The sequence below is a fragment of the Dermacentor silvarum genome, chromosome 11 (assembly GCF_013339745.2).
Source record: "Dermacentor silvarum isolate Dsil-2018 chromosome 11, BIME_Dsil_1.4, whole genome shotgun sequence".
Taxonomy (NCBI): domain Eukaryota; kingdom Metazoa; phylum Arthropoda; class Arachnida; order Ixodida; family Ixodidae; genus Dermacentor; species Dermacentor silvarum.
Window position 1 is genome coordinate 30,040,973 of NC_051164.1, and position 19,645 is coordinate 30,060,617.

At 44.5% G+C, this 19,645-nt stretch overlaps 1 protein-coding gene across 1 annotated transcript in view; it reads right to left on the bottom strand.

Moving 5' to 3' along the window:
- Positions 1-19,645, bottom strand: part of LOC119432370 (ATP-binding cassette sub-family D member 3-like) — a 36,015-nt gene that overhangs the window by 12,938 nt on the left and 3,432 nt on the right. The window contains 10 exon segments of the mRNA XM_037699537.2: positions 3,696-3,797; positions 5,045-5,186; positions 7,852-7,946; positions 8,873-9,153; positions 9,379-9,518; positions 12,549-12,574; positions 12,576-12,803; positions 13,801-13,941; positions 17,301-17,327; positions 19,232-19,390. Coding sequence (XP_037555465.1) covers positions 3,696-3,797; positions 5,045-5,186; positions 7,852-7,946; positions 8,873-9,153; positions 9,379-9,518; positions 12,549-12,574; positions 12,576-12,803; positions 13,801-13,941; positions 17,301-17,327; positions 19,232-19,390 — 1,341 coding nt within the window.

Consider the following 19,645-nt stretch of genomic DNA (forward strand, 5'->3'; position numbering starts at 1 on the left):
AATCAGTGGTGCAGGAGCAAGGTATTGGTATATGCTGGCAGTTATTATTTTACGTGGTGGTGATGGGTGCAAGCAGTCGTGAATGGCACCTGTCACAAGTCATTTTGGTGTGGTGAATGGCAGGTACTACTGCTCACCGGTGCGAACATTGGTTGCCAGTCACAGTCGGTCGTGTGGCCTCTATCAGTCACTGGTGTTAATGCCACCTTACTCTGCTGATGTTTCAACTCTATTATAACCTCTGAAAAAGTTCTGACAGAAAAACAGAAAACATGATGCAGGTGTGGTTTTATTTATTTTGTGACACTTTACACCTCACAGGCACAGCACAGCTTTTGTAGCAGTTCTTAAATTCGGCACCACAGATTTTTCTATCCCTTCACAGCAACCCACTACCTGCACATTAGCTGCCATAATTTCCATGCATGCACAGTCGGCCACCAAAGTTTACAGGGCATGGGTTCCACGGCAAATGTGAAGTACTGCTCTGTTAAGGTATGGCACTTCTAATTCAAGGATCACCATGTACTACCGCATAAACCGGAATATAAGTCGAGATATTTTCATGAAAAAAAAAAAAAAAGCTAGAGTCACTCCTCGTCTTATATTGCGGTCTTTAGGCAAATGTGAGTCGTCTGGCAACCTGCGTTTACACAGGCATTTTTTCTTCTTCTCACTGTGTCCTTTGTGTGTTCATGCATCCGATCTGTTCTGACTTTTCCGTTCTGATCATCATCCGATTTTTTCGTCTGTTGAAGGACGAGCAGCAGCTCGAGGAGGCAGTTTTCAGCTGCATTTAAGCTAAAAGCTAAAAGACTTTGCAGAAGCGAAGGGCAACATGGCCACTTGGTGCCAGTGTGGTGTTTTGGAAAAAAGTGTGTGATACTGAAGAGCACAGAAAGGAATGCTGCTGAAGTGCAACCCGTGCACAACATCATTTCGTGGAACCGCGTAGTGCGGTTCATCCACAGCTTGAGGACACACTCGCAGTCTTTGTGCTGCTACTACACACTGTGGAAGGTGGCCAGCAATAACGGTCGTCTTCTGAGGACAGTGCTGCTACTTTCGACGAATGAGACTCCGGTGGTGGGTGAGCGGTGCGGTTTCGAAAATAAATGTGTGTTGGCGACTTTTGCTTGCTTTCTTTTTTTCCCTCTTTTTTTTTTTTAACTAAACTTAGGGGGTCGACTTATATTCCAACTCGACCTATAATCCGGTTTATATGGTAGGTTGAAAAGACTACCACACTGGAAGTTTGAATTTAAAGTGCTGTATTTTCTGGTGTATAAGGCATGATTCCTTTCCCAAGATTTTGTGCGTCTTCTACAACAGTGTGACTTATACAGTCAAATCTCAATATAACAAACCTCGATTTAACGCAATTTGCAATAAAGAAACTAGTTTCATTGCATGATCTAAGTTCCATTGAATTTTTTTTTTCATGATTTAACGAAGTTATTTCATGACACGAACCTTCCTTTGTAATGTTGCCTCTCTGCTATCGTCATGAATGCTCCACCTTTCTGGAAAAACTGCAGCCTTTTTTTTTCTCTCATAACGAATAACCATATCTTTTTACATTTTTGTTTTTCATTTGTGGGAGCCACCTGATGACGGCTGTGGGCACTAAGTGTGGTCAGCCAGGGCATCAAAAATTTAAGGTACCGCAAGACGCAATACACACAAATCTCGGTTGTCGTGAGCCCCTCCGATGCATTGCTATCGACGCGATCTGCACCACACGCGCTGGCGCTCATAACCGCGCTACTGTATCCCAAATTTCTCGTTATTTGTTTATAAGTGCTTACCGACAAGATAATATCCACCAGCAATGCTCTGGGAATTTGAGAAATTATTTGTACTGCTGAAGCTTTCTGAACTTCGAATTACCAAAATCTGCAATTTAACAAACTTTTCGTTGAAAGTACGACTTCATTATATTGAGGTTTGACTGTATATCCGTAAAACCACGTGCATTGGCGCAATCAATATGCACATTTTTTTTTTTCACCCACGAGGGCAATAAACCATGTGCGGCAGCATTGCGAAACAAATCGAATCTTGTTTCAACAGTGGAGCGACCGTGGCGACAGATGTCAGCTCCTAGGGCTCGTCGTGCAGGAAGCGCAACAGTAGCAGTAGCCTCCATGATATAGCCGACTCTGTGGTTAGAGGTACTGCGTACTACGATAGCTTACTGTTGTAGTTTAGTTTTTCCTAAAGAAAAGGCTAAAAACACAAATCTGATGGAATAAATTAGAAAAAGGAACCACAATTTTTCTTTGTTAAGTTGTGGCACCCAATCTACTCGTTAAAAAAAAGAGAGAGAGAGCACCAATTGGTTATTATCATCAGTCACCTGTGCAAGAAGTAGTCGCAGTGCTTTTGGCTTCTAATCGCCATTTCACTTTTCTTTGCGAGCATTTAGGCGTGATGCGATTGTTGTTGATGTGTATGTCCGAAGCACGCCAAGCCGTAGTGGTAGCAACGTACTTGAAGATGCTTACAACATTGTGTAAAACTTCTTCAGAGGCCGATGATGGTAACTCAGCTATGCTGCCAGCCAAGTGGCTGAACTTTATTACAGTGAGTCAGAGGATGAGACCTTCGACAGCTTAGTATGAAGTCCAGTAAATGTTGGTTTCCGAAGGCTAAAAATAGCATTGGTTTGAGTTTTATTCTGATAGAATTCGCAGCGCATAACAATATATTTTATAGAAATTTACTGCCCTGAAATGAGTGAGCATGACATTTCGTGATAAGTGTACAAGCGTGCATAATCGTGTTTCATTATGCCGATTGAGTTAAAATAAGTGCGTCTTACATGCCAAATTTTTGTTAGAAAGCCGCAAGTAGGGGGTGCATCTTATACACTGGAAAATATGGTATGTGGCCAGGATTCGCAGGAACTGATCTTTTTCGCCAATACTACCATGTCTCGTAAACTTTCGTAGCTGAAAGTACTTACCCCCAAGGTATACACAAAATGCACAGATAAATGCTACAGCAATAAATTCATGCACTCTTGCGTGACTTTATTCAACAGTCAAAGTGATAGCTGTGGTTTATTACTGGAACCTTATGCATTCTATAGTAAACCTGTTATTGCTTCCTGATAACCTTGTGCATTAATATATGCGAAGCCTGTGGAACTAAACACTTGTGTGCACCTAACTGGGTAGGTAGATTCGATTACAATAATCCCTCTACTTAAATATAACCCAGGGAAGACCATGCAACAGATGTCACAGTAAAGTTGCGCATAAAAAATTAAGCAGTGGATCAAGTGGACAATTATTCATTTATTAGCGTAACAGTAGCGAGCCAAATGTAAAATGAGGAGTAAAGCATGTATACAGCCTGCCAAACAGCTCCAGAGGTCCTTCTGTAAAATACCTTGCCCTTGGAACCACTGCCTTACACCAATGCAAAAGCTGCTGTCCCATCCTACCTCCCAGCCACCACATGGCAAGCACAGTACACTAAATCAAGAATAAATTATGCAGTTTTCAATCTCAAAAGGCTGCAATCTTGCTATGAGAGATGCCATAGTGGGGGGGCTCCTGAATATTTCTGAAAACCTGGGCTTCTAGGGGCACAATATTTTTTTTTTTTTTTCATTCTGCCCCCATCAGACTTCAGCTGCTGCCGCAGCCAAAGAACATGCCACCTCGCCAGCACGGCAAACTGCTCACCTGATCCCTGAGTGTGCCGAGCGTCATGTAAGGCCGCTGGGGAATGTAGAACAGCTTCTCCTTGGCTGGCTTCACGAGCGTGCCTCCAAACAGGGGCCACAACTGCACGGTAACGGCACAGCACATGGTGTCTCAAAAGAGGTGTTTGCTTTGCTCTGTCGTGTAGGCAATCGGTGAAACGGCAAGAAACTGATGTACAAGCACAGTTTTGCTCATGCTGACTCATTCCCCACTAATGCTCCTGTACACTGTGGAGATGCTCGACTCTCTCGTGTCGTCCCCTGATCTTTCTCTTCTCTGCACGACTCTCACATGTCCCAACGTTCGGCTTCCCCGCACAACACACTCGCATAGTTACACAGCACACTGAGGGGTGTCGCGAGCACTTCGATGCTGGTGCCACCAGACTGCATGGGTCGCTGAGTCACGACAGGTAGTGGCTTCCTGATCTCGGGACGTTTCCGTGTGTGGCCTAACGAGGTATTGATTTGGGCGAGCTGGCATTGCGAATGATTTCAGCGCAGGATTACACAGAGATCACAGAAACGAAAGCACAGAGTGCTGTCTCCATCTATGAAAATGTAGACAGCGCTCTGTTTATGTTTTAGTTCCCATGAATGTCTGTGCAATTCTGTGCTGAAAGCCTATCTTGAAATGTGCAGACTGATTGAAAGTTCATCAGTGAGCTTCGTGGGACCGTGTCTTGTTTTTCCGAGGGGTAGCTGCTTTTCAAAGGACACTGCCTATAGACAGCATGGTGGCTATGGTCACAAAGTCATCTGTCAGAAAAATAGACCTCTTAACGGTATTTCTACTTAAGTGACCATTTCATTCCACTAAACCATAAATTATGAGGCAGAGTCTGTGGTGTTCCCAGAAATCCTTAAAGTACTTTTTACAATCACTGTTCAATCCTTCAGACTCTGATGTTTGTTACCTTTTTTTTGGGTCCTCAGTTTTTATATCTAGTGATTTTGCCTAACTGGATTGCCATTCAATTTTGCAAACCGGCATAGAATTACAGCTATTGTTTTCTTGCTGTTAGTCAAACTGCTCGTTTGTTTTTATTTTTTTACCACAATTTTGTGTGCTGTGCAAATTTTGAGTATATACTGTACTATTCCCCCCACTGCAATGCAAACAAGGCAATGTTAATTAATTAAATAATTATTGGACATTCGAGCATCTGTTCCAAGTTACAGTAGTGTTCCTATCAAGTTATGTGCAACAGATCAAAGCAGGAAGGCGAGGCAGTGTGATAAAAAGCGAACACTGCAAGCAAGCATCAGCGATCACCACTCACAACAATGCGAACTGTCTTTGCATGACACAAAAAGAGAGATGCTCACCTCTCCAAGGATGCGGAAGAGGGAGCTCTTCCCACAGCCATTGGGGCCGCAGACTAGCACGTTGACACCGGACCTGACCTCGATGGAGAGGTTGTCAACCAGCACATCTCCGTTGGGCGTTACCAGTGGAACATTCTGGAAACTGCGTTAACAAGCAAGCAAGCAAGCATAGGTGAGAGTCAAGTTTCTAATGCAGCTGGTTACAAAGACTTCAGGCTCAAGGATACAATGCCAGGGTAACATTCTACAAACCTGACTGCACGAGAGGTATGACAGGCACCAGTGTTTAATGTTCAACATAGTGTCACCTGTAGTGGGGACAGTACAAGAGCAGAGGCACAAAAAAGAAAGAAGCGTGCGTGCTAACCGCCTCTGCTCGATAGTTAGCTCTCGCCACCGTTTTCTCCAGCTGCTCTCAATAAATGTCGTCAGCCCCCTTTGAAGACACGTTGCAAAGTGGTGGTGGTGCTCAATGCAGCAGAAGACGGGTTTCACGACAGTTACATCTCCAGCTGTGATATCCAACACGGCATCTCATATATCTCACACCACTTTATTTGTGGCAACATTATCTGACCGAAAAGAAGTCCTGCCATGCAATGGTCTCCTCTGTCCTGAACTGAGCTGGAAGCCAGACATCACTGATTCTGTTTCGCATGGCAAATGTGCCAGCAATATAAAGTTTCTCACTTTCACATTCTAGAAAACAAGCCGTGATGTGTGCAATTAAGGACTGTCTTTTAAAACATCATTCTTCTCCAATTTGCCACTCCTTTGTCATTTGAGTCAACTTACGTTAATTTGACTCTGACGGGACCGACAAGCTGATATAATTATCCAGCGGCATCGAATTAAACAAGACGCAGAAAAAAAAGTCAAAACACATCGCTGATTCATTTGGAAGTATTTTCCCGGTTCTAACACGCCCCTGAATCAAACACGCACTCATTTTCTATGTGTCCAAAGCAGATAACCTAACGTAGAAATGACATTAAAGCTCCTAAACAAAGTAGAATTCTAAAGCACCACCCACTTTTTCAGCAAGAAAAATGGGCAAGGGTCTAAAATGTGTTGCACAACAACGACCAGTTTCATGAAGTCAGCTTCGCCGCTTTACACCAATGATATGCAGTAAAGCACCTGAACGCCGCCAAGGCAGTTTTGGTAAGGTGTCCGATTGGCACTGCGCAGGCAATTTTCGGCCCAATAAATAAAAAAATAAAATAAAAAAAAGGTCGCGTTTTTGAATCGGGTAACTACCGTAATCAAACATTGTGAGCTACAGTTCTTGCTTGGAAATCTGCCTAGGGCAGCTTGGAAATAGGCATTTTCGACGGGAGATAACAGTGTTCAACACATTCACTGTCCCCTGAGCTCCGCCAAGACAGATGTTGCCGCTAAAGAGGAGCGCTATTGGGGTCACCTATAGGGGTCAGACACGTGCATGCTAACTGGCCAAGTTCGAATTATCCGGCAAAGGCCAATTTTCGGATCGAAATGATGAAAGTTTGGACCCATAGAAATGCATGAGCACTGGCTAAGACCTTCGGCTGGAGTTGAATTAACTAAAAATAGAATTAACCGGCGTCAAATTAACGGAAGTCTACTCTATCTGAAATGGGAAGTGAACTTTCAGACCTGTGTTGACTGCAACAAAGGCACCTAAGATAAAAAGTGTTTGATATAGTGCAAACATATCCGTCTTTCACTAGCAGGCTCAGTCAGGCTAACCTATGGACGGATAGGATGAGGATATGCGCCCTAATGTTTTGTTAATCAACACACAAGTGATAAAGCCAATGTCGTCACAAGCTCAAGGACAGTGCAAAAATGCTCGGGCACAGCACAGGATTGGCTTCCGACAGCCTGCACTGTGTGCGTCCGCACCCATCAAATGCGCAATTATGACGTCGGAGGTGGTAATTATAAAGCACCTCAAGTAGGCATTATTATTTAAGCTCTACATTTTGATTTATGATAACTGGTCGCAGGCTAAGCGATACAGCAAAGAAAATGTGCTCAAAAGTATGCTGTTCATGCCCATTTAAGTACACCAGGGCTCCGATGTCGATTTCTTGAATACCACTCCCCGTACTATGCACACAGCTGTTAACTCAATAAAGTGAAGCACTTATTTAATGCGCACAAGATGCATTCTCTCAGAGGCCCCTTTTGATTCATTTTGGGTGAGAAGAAGGCTTGTTAGTGGAAGTAATGAATATCAATCTTCTCTCTACCAAATATGCAAGTGTAAGGCATCATGAATTTTAATGTAATGTGGTGTATCAGGGTTGCAGAGAAGAGTCTCATAAAGTCCTTGAATTGAGTTTCTGTTAAATGTCTAACGAGATGTGATTCCATACTGCCAACAATTAACTAACCCCAGCCAGAGATTTCCGCTATCCGCAAAATCACAGTGGAGTCAGCTCAGGAAATTTCAGTATGATCTTGTCGCCTGCCTTTTGCTTCCTACACTTGTCCCCCAGCACGAACGTTTCCTATTTAATGATGCCAGAAATACAAATCTATAACTTACATCAGCTTATGTTTCTTCTAAGTGCGAGATTGGAGAGGATTGGGGAAATGAAGGAGGTAGACAGGGGTAGGTGGCGACCTTCGTCCCGCAGTGTTTTTGCTTACATACACAGCATTACATCAGCCTGTTTAGGCTGATGATGATGACGTTCTAGTAAAAAGATCAGTACAGACAATGACGAGCTCACAGACTGTCAACAGTTACATCTGTCCTGTGCCAGCCCAAAGGCAGGCAGCAGGCAACAGGGAAAGCAGCCGCAACCTGTGCTCACCGGATGATGTTGTCGCGTGTGATGATGCGGCCGGCTCCTGGCACCAGCTCCATGCGACGGCGAGGCTTTGATGTGTCACTGGCTTCACCGTTTTCCTGCGAGCATGGGCAGCACATTTAAGTACTGCTGGTTCAGCTCTGTTAGCAAGAGAAGTCAACAACCACTGACTGGAACTAACTGGTTTGACGTTTTGGCCATCACAAAAGCAGTTCATGCATCTTTCGCAATGCCATCAAGTGAGCTTGCATACAAAGAATAAAAGATTGGCCACCGATCTATTAAGGGCATCATCACTTGTTTGAATCATTAATGGTTTAAGTGCACTCGTGTGCTTAAGGCTACACTAACGTCTAGCATTGATGTGGATCGCCTTCCAGCATGATGGTTAGTATAGTGTCAGACTTTAGCCAAGAATACTTGTTCTGTTAAAGTATTCTTGCTTTCTGCCAGGCATTTCTAGAGTCTGGGGCTAAAAAATTTAGCCATGTTGGCTGCGGTGTGAACAAACTAACAAAATGAAAAAATCGTGGCATGGCTTGGTAGCTTCATCTAGCGTCACCGCGCTCCACGATGACAACAAAAATTTAAACAAGCTGGTGATTGGAGGTGGACACGTCAGATGTGCTTTTGATCGTGTCTTCACCGGTAACATCACTGATGGTTTCAGTGGTGGATTCCCGGTTAGGGCAGCGCAAGCCCAGTGTGTGTCATTGCCAACGTCAATGCGCACAGAGGGCCATGCCGAGAATCTGAGAGTGGATGTGTCGAGCGATAAGTGATTGCACATTGTTTCATCATGCAGCGCTCTACAGAGTCTGAAGGTCACACTGAGTGCTATCTGGGTGTTTGGCTAAAGCTCTGTGCTCCAAATGCAGTCCTAGGTCATTGCTTGAGACACTGGGCTAGAATGTACTGTCTTCGAGATCGGCCCACGAAAACGGTCAAACACCCGGCAGGAAAACCTCGTCTACATTCGACACGAATGCTTCGCATTAAAAAAAAAAAAAAAAAAAACACTCACATCGGCGATGGCAGGTTCAACTTGCAGCATGGAGCGCACATAGTGCCCCCTGGCAAGGTCGTGCAGCACGTGGCGCAGCTGTGAGACGCGGGCGGTGAAGCCGGCCAGGCGGGTCATCTCTCGGCCGGCGAGCACGACCCGCCCCACGGACTCGGCGAGCTTGACGAGCATGCGGCCGCTCTTGTAGTACTCCTCGAGGCGCTGGTTGTGGTCCAGCTGCATGCGCTGGCCGGCCATGAACGGTCGGCTGATCAGCAGGTAGCCCACCACCGTCGCCAGATCTGTTGGGCAGGCAGGGAACAGGACGGGATTGGTTGGTGCTGATTGACATTGTGGACTGTGCAAAGTGAAGACTAAACAGCGTTCATCACTGGAAAGGGGCACTGCAGATGCTCTGCAGGCTGGGCATTCGACGGAGCTATGCGCATCTTAAACCATATTTTAGCATGTGTGGCTTCATGGAAATGTGGAGAGCACATCGGGCGAGAGAGGAATGGAGCACTCACACTTTGCAACAATGTCATCCACAATGCCGAGGGTGAAGCGGTACTCGAGGAAGTCCCGTAGGTGTTGTACAAGCCGCCGGAAGGAGTTGTCCAGCGTTATCTGCTCCCGCTCATTGCCTTGGTAGAAGGCAATCTCCTCACTGTGATGAGACCGGCAGTGGTATCAGCGCAAAGTGCAGAAAATGTGATAATACAAAAAAAATAAAAAAAGGCAGAGAAAAGCAGCATGAAGAGAGGGAGGAAATAAAAATAAAGGAAACGAGGGGTCTAAGAGGTCATGACAAGCAATCATGACAAGCAATCGATCATGATCATGACAAGCAATCGAGGAACTCGGTGATGCAGCAAAAGCAGTCCAAGAGTGACTCGATTGTGTCACATTACAGTGACAAACTATTTCACGGTACCACCCGGGCTGCTTAGCACGAAAGATGAGTGCCCACCGAATAAAATAATTTCGATGAAAAAAAAAAAAGCAAACTGGTACACGCAGCTTCCTACCAGCATCAGCATGTGGAAATTTTTCCTGCCAAACCTGTGACAACAAACAAAATGAAACACGACCACTTGGCACAGAACTGCCAGTTTAACCTTGTCTTAATGGTCCAAGCGAACTCACCATGAATATGTGGTTCACCGTGAGCACATTTTGTGGAGTACTTTCCACAGTTTGTGACGTTGCAGCACTCCTCATCACAATTTTTTTAGGGGGGGAGGATGGTGCAAGCAGCAATCTAGAAATTTTGTTCTGATTGTGCAGCTTGTCTCGATGATGTATCTCCTCGAGCACAATATTGAAGGAAACGCCCACAGTGCTTGCAGTGGCAAAACCATGAGCTCCTCTTAAAAACTTTCCGACGAGACTAAATGATGAACAGGACAGCTACTTGTTACGTATTCACATGTCAGATTCAAATCTACAAATCACAAATAACTGTTGCTTGAAAACAAATTCCGTCTTCCCTCTCATATTGCTCACGACTGTACTACAGGCAACGGTTATGGAAGAGCCACTGCTGTGAACCTTCCTTCTTTTCCTTGCCTTCAGTATGGCCATATCAGTGTTTAGAATTGTAGCTCATTAAGACTACAGTGCGGCACACAAGTGTTTAAGCATACAATCTAACGACTCTGGGGTGACTAAGCTGGTTACACTGATGGCTCATGCATGCAGGCCTCCGTTATCAATGCTTAGGGGTAACTCTGCACATTCGACATAAATCATGCGCATCACACCTTAAAACGTAACGGGATTGAGACTGGGCTAGCTGGCTTGCGCCATATCCATTTTAATGTGATAAGCATTCTCAGCCTACTCCAGCCACTTTGTGTCTGGCCTGACACCTGGCCTGGTCTATCTATCTAGCCTCTTCACGCCACCCTTCAATTTTAACAAATCCGTTAAACTTTCTCTGGTGCTCGAACACAGCCGCCCGATACTTTAGCGCTGCTCCACGAATGACCGTGGGTCAGCGAGGAATTAATTCTCAGTGTCGGCACACACCGCCACGCCACCGCTGAAATCTCAGCAACCAGTCCGCCCACTTCAATCCGAGTTCACACCTGCAACTTGCTCTTTGCTGTCCCAGCAAAAAATAAATCGTAAAATCAACCATCACTTCGTCTCAGCTCAAGCTGAAGACAAAAAAAAATTAAATTAAATTATGGGGTTTTACGTGCCAAAACCAGTTCTGATTATGAAGCACGCCGTAGTGGGGGACTCCAGAAATTTGGACCACCTGGGGTTCTTTAACGTGCACCTAAATCTAAGTACACGGGTGTTTGTATCCGCATTGTCTTGTTGTTATAACTGAGACGAGTTATTTGTTTTGATGTTGCTAGGCCTGAAACACCACTAAGCGCCGCGAAAGTGTTTTGAGTTCTGCTGACCAGATGGTGCCACTACATTAGACACTGTCGACATGGGACCGATTTCTATTGGTAATGATAGCATATTAAAGCTAGATCTAATGCACCTTGGTTGAAGCATTGGCCTCGCAATACGTTTGTGATTTCATTACGGGCGCATGAGTGTACGGTAAATAGAACTTTGTTCGTACTTTTTTAGAAACAAACTGGAGAAAAAAAATATGCGCTAACTGGGAAAATGTACGACCTGAAGGCACTAAAAAATTTTGCAGACTCAACAGTAGTTGACATTAAGTAATGGAAAGTGTTGAGCAAATAGTTGCAGCACAAGCGCCGACTCACACCAAGCGACCTGCGCCACACGTTGTCCTTTTCTATTGCATAGTGTTTCCGTAACGAATCAAGCTGGCGGGCTTTGCCAGAATACAATGTTGCCAGAGCGAAATGAGATGGTCACTTCGGACAGCCTGCAGAGAGAATGGCGGTGTGTTTGGGTTATCACATCTCTTAAAAGCGTGCAGTACACTTTCAATGGCAATACGCCACGCGTGCTGTGACACAGATAGGTGAAGATGATTATTGCAACAGGGTGGGCAGTGATAACTATGAATGTGGCATGCGAATACTCGCCAGGAGATTTGCTGGCATCAGAATAGGACACCGAGCACGCACCGATGTTTTCATGTGACACAGGCAGGCGAGCACTGCGGGGAAGCTGCTGTGGTGGGAGGCTACTGTTCTCGATCGCACGCCCGTCGTACCTTTTCTAGTTTACATGGGATCTAGCAGCCGGAAACTATACTACATGATTGCAATTTGGCAACGTACCGAATGCTAGTGCCAAAACATTGTGTTTTCCAGAAACATATCAACTGGCAAAAAAGAAACGTAACTGTATTGGGTAATTTTTTTGCTGTTCTCCGATTGTGAACGTTGGTTTTGGGAAATCGTACGAAATGGGATCGTATCAACAAGGTTCTGCTGTATTTATTTGGGCAACAATGTAAATTTGCGGCTACAATTTTCTGCTATGTTGCATCCAGGAGGTTGCTTCAAGCCACGAAGCGACAGCTCGACAGGGTCTGCCTGTCGTGTCGCTTGTCGCTTGAGTATCGTAGGCATGTGGTGGCTGCTTTATACATGACATGTTTCGGTGGTTGCAATTCAGCGTGTCACTGACATTGCTTCAATCTCGACATTAATGCCGACAGTCACCCTAAGATGGGTTCTGTCAGAATTTCCTTCTGCTGCAGTTCAAAATGAAAAGCATATCCGAAAACAGCGTCTCAACTGGAGCCCACCTGTTGGTGATGAGGCGCGAGTTGACAGTATCGCAGCTCGCCCTCCAGCTTCTGCTCCTCGATGGTCATGCGGCCGACGGGGCGGCGCATGCGTGTCAGGATGACCCCGGCAAACAGCAGGTAGAGCAGCATGGCCCCGGGGGCCTCCTGGCCGATCGCGACCGACAACCACCGCACGTAGAGCACAATGTCCAGCAGTGGCTTGCTCAGGTTGGAGTAGAGGTCCGTCAGGCAACCGCAGAACTTCTCCACGTCCTGCAGTGCATGACACAAGAGCATTAGCTACAGCAAAAGTGGCCGGCTTGCCATTTAGTTACATGGCAAGCTGGCCATGGAAAGCCATGGAGTTACAGTTGGATGGATGCAAATGTTCCTTCTGTCAACCTTCCTCCATTTTGTGGGCTTCCACAAAACTGATGTGCCACATTCAGTGTTCCTGAGCTTCAAGTTGTTGATTAATTTGGCCTCGCTCTGCAATCTGCTAGCCTCGTGGTCAGCTCAGATGATAGAGCGACTGCCCCGGAAAGACGTTGTTCCTGGATTCGATCTCCAGACCGGGACAATTTTTCTCCAACTATGGAGTTTTCTTTATGAGAAACCCACACAGGTTTCCTTTGTGGTTCCATGCTACAATCAGGTGTATGCAAATTTCTCTTGCCTAAGCCTTCATCGACCTCACTGTTCCTTGTCATTTCTTTTGGCAGTAGGACACAAGCAATGCAGTGCTACTGCTTATGCCTAGTTAATGGTGGTAGTTGCAGTCATGGTAATGCAGTGTTGTTAAACACTGACAAGCATTTTAATAAAATAAGAAAACTCCCTCTCGGCATAACTGCAGCGTTCATTTATTGTGCATACTATGCAAGGAAGGGTCCGTTTCAGCCTTCCCCTATAATTTTTTTTTTTATATCATGATCTGCAGAACGGTTGTAAATTGAGCTTTGTTGGTGGACATATATTTTATGTCATTAATTGGGGTGGGCAGTGTGAAACAACTGAACAAGACCCTACAACCCCTAGGTCAGCCTACACTCGTGTTCTCTGGTCTTGTCCCATATTTTTTTGCACTTTCTTTAGGTATCACAAAGTAACACTCTGCCATGATTTCTCGTTATGCACCTAGTGTTGCTACTTCATAGTAAATTACGACCAACTTGCTGAACCTTAATTAGCAATAAAAGCCCTTGCAAAAACAGCAAAGAAAGATATAATAATAAGAGATCAGTGATGAAGAGCAGTAGTGCCTGCTTGCCTGTGTGAGCAGCTGGTCAGGGTTGGCGATGCGGTTGTCGAGGTTGCTCATCCGGTAGTAGGTGATGCCACTCAGGTATTCCTTGTACAGGGCGTGGTGCAGCCGAGATCGGAACCGCAGCCGCAGCTCACTCAGCCCGTACTGAAAGAACAGTCTTGAGTCAACGCCCCTATCCAGCCGTCAAGGTCACACACCCACTTTCTACAACTCTTACACCGACATCAGTGACTAAGACAACTGAGACAAAGACAGTATGATCAACCATCCTTTGTGTCAATTGTACTACACTTACATAGCCTGTCACGTGGATTGGCCAAACATGGTGACATTGTTATCATTATCACCACTGGCAGCATACATTTAAGTCCACTGCAGGATGAAGAGTTCTTCGGAGTAATCTCCAGTTATTACAGTCCTGCATCATCCAACCAGTACATACCATGTCTGCAAATTACCGAATATAATCGCTACACCTAATCACCTATGGCCCTTGGCTGCATTTATTTTTCATTAGAACCTGTCTTATGGCTCTAACACACCACTACAATTATCAGTTCTACAGATTACACGAGTCGGTCACCTATTTTTCGTCCTCTCAATCTCAAGCACAACCAAGCGCAACTAGAGCCAATGACTGAGGGTGAAAAGAATCGCTTCATACGAAAAATGGAGTGTGACCATGTTAGCTCATTCCTGGATTTCATGTGTAACAAGAGTCGCGAGGTTTGGATACAAACCAGCAGACCCTGTGAATGGCTGCTGCTTCTAAATCTACGCTCTCCGCTGCACCTGTATTCCCGGTCGGTGACCTTTGGGGATGTTTTTACTTTTGCGTGGCACACTGTACTTTGTGATGATGCCTCAATGAAGCGATGGACAAACTGTCACCGGTTGAGCCAATCAATGCACCACTAATGGTGACGACATTGAAGGTGATCAATCAGGGACACACCTCGTCCTTTCATTGTGCCATAAATGCTGAGAAACAGCGAGCTTCCTTCTGATTAAAGCACTGCACCCAAGTTTCAACGCTGCTGCTGGTACAAAAAATGGGGCGCTGCACTGATGCATCAGCTATGTTCAGCGGCGCAGGTACCGCAACAAAATGGCGGCGCAGGTACCACCACGATTTCTATTTTTTAGACATCTTTTTTTCGCAATCATTCGCCGTCCCATTCTTCCGACACCTTTTCAACTTTTTTGAGAAAAGTATTAATTCCTTTGTAACACTGATGCAGCACTAGTAAAATCGAAGGAGGAGCCCGAATTCATAAACATCAAGTAAAATTCGGGAGAGTTGGGAGGAATGCAAAGTGCACCATCTTCGGCTCAACCAATTCCACAAAGTCTGCTGCTCATACTCCATGATTCACCACCTATTGGGGTTCAATTCATATCATTCACCATATGTGAACAGCATATAAATCGCTTGCAAATGAACCTTCAAGCATAAATTTACTAATAAAAATTGCTTTCAAAAGCGTTGCTTTCAAAAGCTTTGCGCCAGAGCTTTTTTTCTTTATACGTAACAGTTGCAATACCTGGGCAAAAGGCAAGCTGCCTTATGGGGCCTGTCGCTCTGATAATGATAGCAATTGTACATACATTTAGACAATAGGGATTGGCACTCAGATAAGAGAAAGCTTAAGTAAGCATAGATTAAACACCAAAAAAAGGCACACCGCATTACAGTACAGTGCACCCCACAACCTTATCAGCTTTATACAAATGACAGAAAGACAAGGCATAAACTGTTGCTTTCGAGGACGCAAATTGACTCATGTAAGCGTGCTGCATGGACATAGACAATTACAATAAGTAGTTCGCATTTACGTTCTCTCACAACATAGACTTCAAATCCACTGCCGCACATCCAAATGTAATGCCATTCAACTTTACGGCAATATCGTGTCTAAGTTAAAATACATACAGAGGTGGGAATGCTCAAGGTAATTTTGTAGCAATTTGTGCAGCAGATAAAATTTAATTCTGGAGCAGATTGGAGCAGACAAATTCTGATTTTGGAGCAGTCTGTAGCACATCTCATTATTGGAGCAGTGTGGAACATGGAAATTTTCAATTTAAAGCATTATTATAATTACGAAGCCTTGCATTCTGCAGCAATAAAGAAGCATTGAAGAGTGGATTTCTAAACGGATTTCTCACACTATTTTTGTATTAAGTGCTGGCAAAGCGACTGCAGGTGTTTTCCAACAGAAGTTGGAAAGAAGCTAGGGTTCACTAAGTGAACACCACAGTGGTTTATTCAAATACATTTCTAGGCAATGTGACAGCTCCAACTAGCTCAAACAAAGATTCTCCACGTGACTGACTTTGCTTTGCCACTCACTAGACTCTCTAGAAGCATCTAGACATCTGGAGTTCCTGCTGGGTGGTTTGGTGTAAGCCCCCTTATTAAGGTAAAGGAAAGCAATGAGCTTGACAATGTGCTGAGGTTTACACTGGCAAAAATAAATAATCATAACAAAGAAGGGACCAAGGAAGCAAACAAACATTGTGGTTTCCCCCGTCCCCTCCTTTTTTTCCAGTACAGAACTCAGCGCAACGTATAACCATGAAGCTAAAGGGAGCGACATTCTTCTCTTGGCCTCTCCTGTTCCAAGTCCCCTTGTCGCTTGCCCTCTCAGTTGGCACTCTTTGACCACGGCGATTGCGCTGTGCTGCAATGATATTGACGTAATCGTGCGTGGGTCTGCGCATCTGCATCATGAGCAACTGTCATGGCGTCGGCACGAGTCAAAATTAAAAAGCCAATAAACCAAAAAGCGTGGACGCTGGCGCACGTTTCTTCAGCGGTAATGGTAATAGTTTCAGCAGTAATACGAAAGTTACTTTTACACGTGCTCCCAGACCAACAACACAATGCCCTGCATCGCGCCGGCATTCATTCCCTGATGCCTGCCAATGCCACGGCTGTTACGGCACGGCGTGGCACAATTTCCGTCACTTTTCGGCCTTTGGCATAATTTGGCGCAGCAATGTGCTTGAGCATCAAGATGGTGCAATTGGCACAGTATTCCTATTTCTGTACATACACGTGCGTACACGTTTCAAATGTGTACGCATACAAAAGCAAATTATGAAGGCTGCAAAGTACAATTGTATAACTGAATTGGCATTTTCTTTCTTCGCATTCCATTTTGTTAGTTACATTTAAAATAAGTCAAACAACTTGTGCACCTTTCAGCCTTTAGACACAATTTGCATAGCCAAATAGTATGAATAAGCTCTTCATTCTTCACTGAACAACACATTGTTATAAATAAAATCAGTTTGACACACTGTATGAGCGATGGCTTGCGTTTTGCAGCTGAGTGAGTTGCATTGAACATATTAAATGCCAGATGGCTTCAGAGTGGATGACATCAGCGTAGCCCTTCGTGAATGTCATCAAATTTTAATGAGATGTCAACCGTTTAATGCCTTCCTTTATTTTTTGTACCCATGCAGCATGAATATAACATTCGCAGGTTACTTACCTTAAGGAGGTTGTTGACCATGGAAAGCTGTAAGACAAAAAAGGAAAGAAGAAAAATTAAAAAAGAAAGCAGTTGTACATTTATACACACATGCAGTAGGCTTTGCTTTGAAGGACGCAAGCCAAAGCTGGTGTTCTAACGACTTGAGGGTTTTTTTCCTTTTTTTCCTAAGCTTTTTGTAAACTCTTGCATTGGAAAATTAAACTGCTGGTTTCACGAGTGTCCACATCGACATTTACATAATATAAGCTTTGATGGACAGCTCACTGAATGGGGCCAAAGCTTGAAGCAAATGAAAGGAAATGTAAAAATAAGTGTCGTGCTCTGTGCTGTACAAGTGAGAGGTCATTAACGTGTCAAAACATGTCATTAAAGGCAAATACCATGTTGCCACCTCAGCACACCCCCCCATACTAGATACAAAGGAAATGAGGCGCTTTGTCAATGACCATCTCCAAAGATTGATAAACTGGTCAATCGAGACAAAAGCGTAATTTATACTGGCCAGAGGATTAGTTACAGCACCGACAGACATTCCAATTTGTGTGCTAATTGTGAGGAAGATCATCAAGAACTAGTTTTTGGTAATTTACCCTGTAAGTAATTACTCCGGCGATCAAGTTAACTTAGCAGAAAGAATGCCGATTTAACAGATCTTTCATGTGCATCAGATGAAATGTTTCTCGGTGAATCTTTAGTGACTTTGCAAGAATATCTAGCACATTCTAGAAGATTTCAAGGGTTCCACTGGCGGAATAAATGACAACATGAATTTGCAGTGCCTGTATTTAAGATTAAATATTATAATGAAACTGTTGCGGTGAATTTTGTCAGGTGAAACATGAGAGTACTTTTTAAAAGGTAATTCATGAGCCATGCACATACCATAAGAAATATGCGTCCTAGATGTGCCTATCTAGTATTTGCAGCTCCACTGACACACAATAAGTGAAACTTGCACTGCATAAAAATGCTCGTTAACTACATTTGATATCGACTGTAGTTGAACTTTCGCTTTGCATTTTTACAGGCAGACAAACTGCAGTGAATGCTTTACAAGCCATCAACTATTTTTGCTCAACTGTCACTGCTTACTGAAATGGTGCGATAACTTCGTCAAGTGCTTTCCCGCTTTTTTTTTTATTTATTTCACCCTCTTCCATTACTGCAATACTGATAGATAAAGTATCTTATTATACAAGGCAAGGTTGACGGCATGCTCTTAAATGCATTCAGTCTTGTATGGCAAGAATCACTTGACACAGCGAACAGCAACGTGGCTCCATAAATTGCTTAGTGAAAACTGTTCCCTTCCTGAAATGACTGACTGACTGATTCATGGGGCTTCAAATGCCCAAAACAGCACCAGGGTTGTGGGTGCACGCTATTGTGGGGGGCTCTGAATTAATTTCGACCACAAGTTTATTTGACATGCACCTAAACATAAGCTCATTAGCTATAGACATCCCAAAGGAACAATAATGAACAATATTGTGATGTCTGTGGTTTCATGCTTGCTTAACCTGTCCTTTTAAATACTATCAGTGTAACACGAACAAGCCAAGGCTGACGGAAACAAGTGGTTATGTTTGAAGGCTCACCTATGTTTAATCTAGCGTGTCCCCTTTGCGCTATACCTCAAGTTAAATTGTAACCACGGCTTAATTCAGTCTCCAAAACTTGCATTAAGGTCTACGCCACGCTTAGAAACAGGCTGCAAAATGACTGCACAACTCACTCCTGTGTGACTAGGTGTAGCAAACATTCTCATCAGTATTTTATTTTCCCTGTTAATGTTTCAGTTCATGCTGATGGATCAAACCCACGACCACCTGCTTGGCAGCAGAACACCATAAACACAGAACCCACTGCGGTGAGCTCTTCCTAAGTATGAGCGATGGGCACGGAGGAACTAAGAACAAAGAGCTTACCATGGGCATCGTGAAGATGAATGCCTGCAATGTGTCCTTGAAGAGCGAGACATTCCGAGAGATGATGGCTCGCTCGATGATGGTGCCGTTGCGGATAAGCCAGATGTCACACAGTGTCCGGCCAATGAGCGAGCTGGCCACCAGGAGCATGTAGCCAAACTGGACGGAGACACACATCAGCCATGTACGGGCGCGTGCAGCCTCCGATAACCCCCGACAGCCAATCTACAATCGGCCTGCTGGTCCCTCCCATTCAATGCAACAAATTAAGGGTAAAAGAACTCGAATCTGGGCAAGTTGAAGAGACAGGATCTAGCAAGTTTGCTACAACTACCAGGCAATGTGCGGTCAGCATCAAAAGTTTACGGACCATCAGACGCGAGAGGAAATCGAATATTTTCAAAGCCTGGACAC